The 6,102-nt window shown below is 33.2% G+C and overlaps 1 protein-coding gene across 4 annotated transcripts in view; it reads left to right on the plus strand.

The window, feature by feature from the left end:
* The window catches only part of myof (myoferlin), a 43,892-nt gene extending 38,525 nt beyond the window's left edge, over positions 1–5,367 (plus strand). For all 4 annotated transcript variants that reach the window (XM_056470146.1, XM_056470148.1, XM_056470147.1 and 1 more), the window contains 7 exons: positions 76–171; positions 613–754; positions 830–929; positions 1,011–1,198; positions 4,489–4,598; positions 4,687–4,834; positions 4,915–5,367. In XM_056470146.1, the coding sequence (XP_056326121.1) occupies positions 76–171; positions 613–754; positions 830–929; positions 1,011–1,198; positions 4,489–4,598; positions 4,687–4,834; positions 4,915–4,953 (823 nt within the window). In that variant the 3' untranslated portion in view covers positions 4,954–5,367. The remainder of the gene's footprint in view (positions 1–75; positions 172–612; positions 755–829; positions 930–1,010; positions 1,199–4,488; positions 4,599–4,686; positions 4,835–4,914) is intronic.
* The last annotated feature ends 735 nt before the right edge of the window (positions 5,368–6,102 follow it).

Consider the following 6,102-nt stretch of genomic DNA (forward strand, 5'->3'; position numbering starts at 1 on the left):
GAGAAGAAATGGATACTTTAGGTCACGCTTGAATGGTGATCAATGATAGACTAATAAACAGTTTTTCTCTATCAGGTTCTTCTTACGTGTCATTGTTTGGAACACAACCGATGTAGTTTTGGATGAAACCAGTATTACTGGAGAAAATATGAGTGACATCTATGTCAAGGGGTAGGTAAAAGTCTTTGTTATTGTTTAAGACAAATAAAGAGAGCATCATAAGAGTTTTTATTAAATTTTTCCGGTTTTACATTTGACAAAATTGTCTGTTATTCTTCAGAATTTCTTCTTTAACAATAATTGAAATGTCTGATGAAGGTTGTGAGAGAATCTTTACTTTTGAATTATATATTATAATAAAATGTATAGATATTGTGCAGGGTTGCTTGTTTTTATACATATCTAATGTGCATTTATTTTTACACACATTGTTTACAATGGTTTGTCAATTTTTATATTTATACAATATTTCTTCCTAAAAAACATATTTTTAGTTTTATTTTTCTAAAACCTTTTATTTAAAAAGCTGATACCCCCTCACCTCCTTTTTTTTTTCTTCTTTAGACTGTTTTTAGCATTTTTATTAATATACATGTGTTTATTTGTGATTAGTTGGATGCAAGGAATGGAGGAAGATAAGCAGAAAACGGATGTTCATTACCGATCTTTAGATGGCGATGGGAATTTCAACTGGAGGTTTGTTTTCGGATTTGATTATCTGCCCACGGAGCAGCTGTGTCATGTATCTAAAAAGGTAATGCAAGTTTGGTTTGGCTTCTTATTAAGAGCACTCCGAAATATTAAAACATTCTCTTTTCCATTTAATAAGGAGCATTTTTGGAGTCTTGACAAATCAGAGTTCAGAATACCACCCAAGCTGTCTGTTCAAATATGGGACAATGATAAATTCTCACTGGATGATTATCTGGGTGAGACGACATGTATATGTAGCTATTCTTGAAATGTGTATTTTTGGTTGTTCTGTGTATTCATTGAATTATATATTACAGGTGCTGTTGAACTTGATCTGCACCACCTTATTAGCCCTTCTAAATCATCAGAGAAATGTAGCCTTAGCATGTTGCCGGATGGACCTGCACCTCCAAAATCAGACCAATACAAATCTCTGTTTGATCAGAAGTCAGTAAGAGGATGGTGGCCGTGCTACATGGAAAAAGACGGGAAGAAGGAGCTTGGTGTAAGTGTGACTAATGTTTAGAATCCTTTTTCACATTTTCATGATACAAACAGCCATAATCTGATATTCAACACTGTAATAAATGCTGGGTTTCAAACAATCGATTTGTGTTGGGACAACGTGAAATTTAGGATAACTTTTAATTGTTTTTACAAATTTAAGTGGATTGAACATTTACACAATTACGTTGTCCCATAAAAAAATCCAAGAATTGTGTTGATTCAGCATATTTTAAACAAGTAGTTTGAACAAGCAGCAAAATAATTTTTTGAGTGAATATATATTGCTTTAATAAACATGGACACTTCAGAATACCTTGAGTAACTATTATTATTTAAACCTCTTGAGCGCCTTTTTAAGAATATTCATATTGTTGGATTGGCAGTGGATGTTCATCACAGCACCAAATGAGTCAAGACTTAATAGTTAATTTATTTTCAAAACTTAAAACTTTCACATCTGGCCTACAACATTGAAAATTCAGTGACTTGTTTGGTTTGTTAACTCTGTACTGTAAGATTCAATTTGTTAAAGAGCCCCTATTTTGCATTTTAAAAGGTCATATTGTGGTTTTGGGGGTCTTTAACAACAGGATGGTATGCATGCAAGGTCAAAAAAACATTTTCATTGTCTTATAATGTGCATTTATTTTTACCTAATTATCCCAACGACTTCACATGATTCGTTCAATGATTTATTTGTTCCCAAACTCCTCCTTAGCGCAATGCTAATCTGAGCTGATTGGACCGATGACCCAGTCTGTTGTGATTGGTCGACTGTGTTCAGTGCGAGACGGAAAGAAATGCCCACAATGGCTATGAAGTAGCACAGAGTATGTGAGAGCCCAATGCAGGAATTCAGTAAAGCAATGCAATTAAACACCAGCATATTACTCTACTCTTAACGCTAACCTCAAGTAATAACATCAACGCACATTCAGTTATAATCCACACAGTGGCAAAAGTTGAACTATTTTGAAAATTGACCGCACCACGCATGTGTAGGAACAGGTGATGGTGGCCACAGCAGCAAACAGCAGAGTATCGCCAGTTCAGAAATGCATTTAAATCCTTAAAGGAAGAAGCACGCGTCATGTTTTCAGCATGGTTTTGGATGCAGTATGTGAAATATCCCATAAAGATTTAACCTGAGAGATACAGTACAAGCACTGATCTATAATAGGTAAGTAATTACAAGCTGCGCGGAGTTATTACAACTTATAACGCACAATTAAACACATATTTTGCAAACTACACAGAATGAGGCAACAATTTTAACTACACTTACTGTACATGTTATGATCCAGAGGAAGAAGAAAACTGGTCCCTATGAACTGTAACAGTTACTGACAAAGTCCCATACATGATAGTCTGTGCCTTCAATAGCAAATGGCCGGCAAATCCTGCGTTGCAGCGTAGGTTATTGTATCAAAAATCTGAAAAATTACAGCAACAAGCACAGCACTAGGTTGGCTATTGGCTATTCTGTGATGTTGTTGTGAAAATGAACTTTAACCCTTTATTCCCTGCATCCGAATCTCAATCTGTCAGTGATCATCATCTTCGTGTCATGATCAGTCCTGTGATCTCCCGCTCTCCACTAGTGTCTGCAGGGAAAGCTCGTTTACATTTTACTGGATCTGGAACTGCATATTTGATGTACTGTATCAGCTTTGACGCGTTCATGCAAAACATCCGAACCCAACTTGATTTATTTGTTCGACTCTGAGTCAACTATTTCGTTAAAGAATCAATAGATTTAAACATGGCACACTTTCAGACTTAGTGCTGTGTTACACATTTCATGGAAGGTCATTTTCAAAAACCCATAATATGGGCTCTTTAATATCAGTTAATGTAACTGAAGTCAATGTAATGACAACTACAAAAGCATTTAATAATGTTAATGCCTTATTATGAATTAAAATCAAGAGTCGGAATCCTTTTAATGAATTGAGTTGGCAACTAATACAAATCAGTTGTATTGTTTTTATTAACATAACCAATATGGAATATTTATTTCTAATGAGACCATATTGTAAAGTGTTGCCTATTGTACTGTAATATCATTTATGCAGTTAAATTTGTTTAACTTTTATTGAATCTATATACAATTAAGCAAAACAATTATTACCAAAACGGTAATTATAACCAGTAAAATGATTGTTTTGCAGCTTTGGTCAATATAATGATTATGTTGTGATAAAAGCGACAGCAAATAATTTCAAAAGTTGATAGCAGCACAAAAATGTGCTTTTATGAACAAAAATAGATAGAGGAATACAAATTTTGTGCTGCGTGTAAAAGTGAATGCAGTTGGGGAAAAAAAAAACCACTGAAAAATTGAAAATAAAAAGTTATAGAAATTTGTTAAAAAGATTAAAACAATTTATTTTTTGTATCTCACAATTCAGTCTAATATATTGTGTTTATATGACACAATTAGGCAAACAAGATTTACATTTCTCAGTTCTGAGAATTGCATGATGTAAACAAACTGGCTAGATGTAAACTAAAAAGAATTGAAAAATATAGCTAGGCATGGGGCGATAACCGTTTTCAAAGTATACCACGGTTTAGAAAAGTCAATGTTTTAAAACCATCAAAAAAATTCTGATATACAGTTCCTACGGTATTTTATATATATATTTTTTTTTTATCTTTTTAACAGCATGTCCAGTAGACAAGATATCCAAATAGGCTGTTTTAAATTGTAAAGAAATGTGTTTTTGAAACATGAAGACCGCAGAAGTTAATGATTCATTTGAATTATTCAAACAGACACGTTTACTCTTCCAAAATATTATAAAAATTTCTCAAAATAAAATGTTCAGTGGGGGGGAGTTTTTTTTTTTTTTTTACCCAGACATTTAAAAAGAACATATTTTAGAGCAGCAATCTTCATACCGTGAAACCGTGATATTTTTATCCAAGGCTATCATACTGTCAGAATCTTATATCACCCCATGCCTAGATATAACACAGAATTAGATCCCCTCACAAATCTGATTTAAAATCCAATTTTTTTTTTCATTATTAATTAATTAATTAATTTTTGTCTGGGTGGACTATTTGTGTCAGAATGGTGAAATGTTTAAATTACACATTTATCCCATGATGGAAATTAAATTTCATAGTTCTTTGCATTTCATATTTTAATCTACTGTAAATGAAACTTTTCAGATTTGTATTTATTTAATGCATGGAAAGGCATGATGTTGTTAATAACATTTCTTCTTAAAATGATTCCTAAAGGATTGATTTAATTGGGTTTATATTTGTTGTTTTTAGGGAAAGGTTGAGTTGACTTTGGAGATTGTGAACGAGAAGGAAGCAGATGAGAGGCCTGCTGGAAAAGGCAGAGATGAGCCCAATATGAACCCGAAACTGGATCCTCCCAAGTAATTGAGCACTCGCTTCATATGGTTTATCGCTCTGTGGGTTAACAGAAGATCATCACAAGAAATGTTTCTGTTTTTAACTTCTCAGGCGACCTGAAACCTCCTTCTTCTGGTTCACAAATCCATGCAAGACATGCAAGTTCATAGTGTGGCGAAGATTCAAGTGGCTGTTCATCGGCCTGGTTGTGCTCATCTTAGTGCTGTTGTTCATTGGGATCTTGCTTTATTCATTACCGGTAATGAATGTAATACTTCATACTTTCACTTGTGATGTAATGCAGACAATGCTAATAAATGATTGCATTTTTTTTTTCAGAACTACATTTCAATGAAGATCGTCAAACCCTTCAGTTGAGCGAAGGGATGATATCAAAGGAGGATATCAACTTTTGCCGTTTTTATCCACGTTTGTTGGCATGATTTGGGTTCTTCTACGCATCTCGACACTTAACAGAAATAGTTTGTTTTGTTTGTGTTGTTAATCACATGCACATCCATCGATACAGTGTTCATTTTGTTGTGTCCTGTTACATTTGATTCTATAGGCATTTGCCATTAATCACATTTTGCACCAATATTAATCATCAATATTCACTTTTTGGTTCAGGTTTTACTAACGTTTAGACACATTTGTACACAAACCATGAAGTTTTTTTTTGAAAAAAAAAAATATTTTATTGTATTATAACCTCAGAACATTTTAAAGTTTGTTAGTTAAAATAAAATATGAAATTGTTGAATAAAGATATTAACATGTTTGATAAAATTATTGTACAAGTCACTTTGTTTATATTTTAACACAACCTGGGGTCTGTTCTTCGTGCCTCACTAAGTTTTATTTATATATATTTTTAAACTTGTATATAAACATAAATATTATTTAATATTAAATATTATTATTATTATTATTATTATTATTATAAATGTGTGTATATATAAACTTTTTTTAACTATTTTACTTTTTTTACCAAGTGTATATAATCTATAGATTACTACTGTAAGAAAATATCAGCATTTGGTACACACAGTATTACCTTTGCTTGAACTGACCCGATCTAATCCTGTTTGCATGAAATAAACCTGCTCCCTAGCAGGTTTGAGCTACCAGACCTGTTGCTATGACAACAACTCTCGGAGAAGTTTTGAAGAACGAAACAATCCTGGATCGTGTCAAATCGGCAATAAGCAAATCCAACTAATTGAGTAATCCACGTATGAAGAACGGACCCCAGAACTAAAAAAATAAAGGGAATGCTTAAACAACACAACAGAACTCCAAATCAATGACACGTCAGTGAAATCAAACTGCACACTTGGGAAGCAACACAGATTGACAATCAATTTCACATGCTGTAGTGCAAATGGAATAGACAACAGGTCAGGGTTCATACAGTCATGGAAAACCTGGGAAAGTCATGGAATTTTGACATGGCATTTTCCAGGGCTGGAAAAGTTTTGGAAAAACCGAAAACCCACAAAGTTTTGAAAAAGTCGTGGAAATTAG

The sequence above is a fragment of the Danio aesculapii genome, chromosome 12, assembly GCF_903798145.1.
Source record: "Danio aesculapii chromosome 12, fDanAes4.1, whole genome shotgun sequence".
NCBI classification, from domain to species: Eukaryota; Metazoa; Chordata; class Actinopteri; order Cypriniformes; family Danionidae; genus Danio; species Danio aesculapii.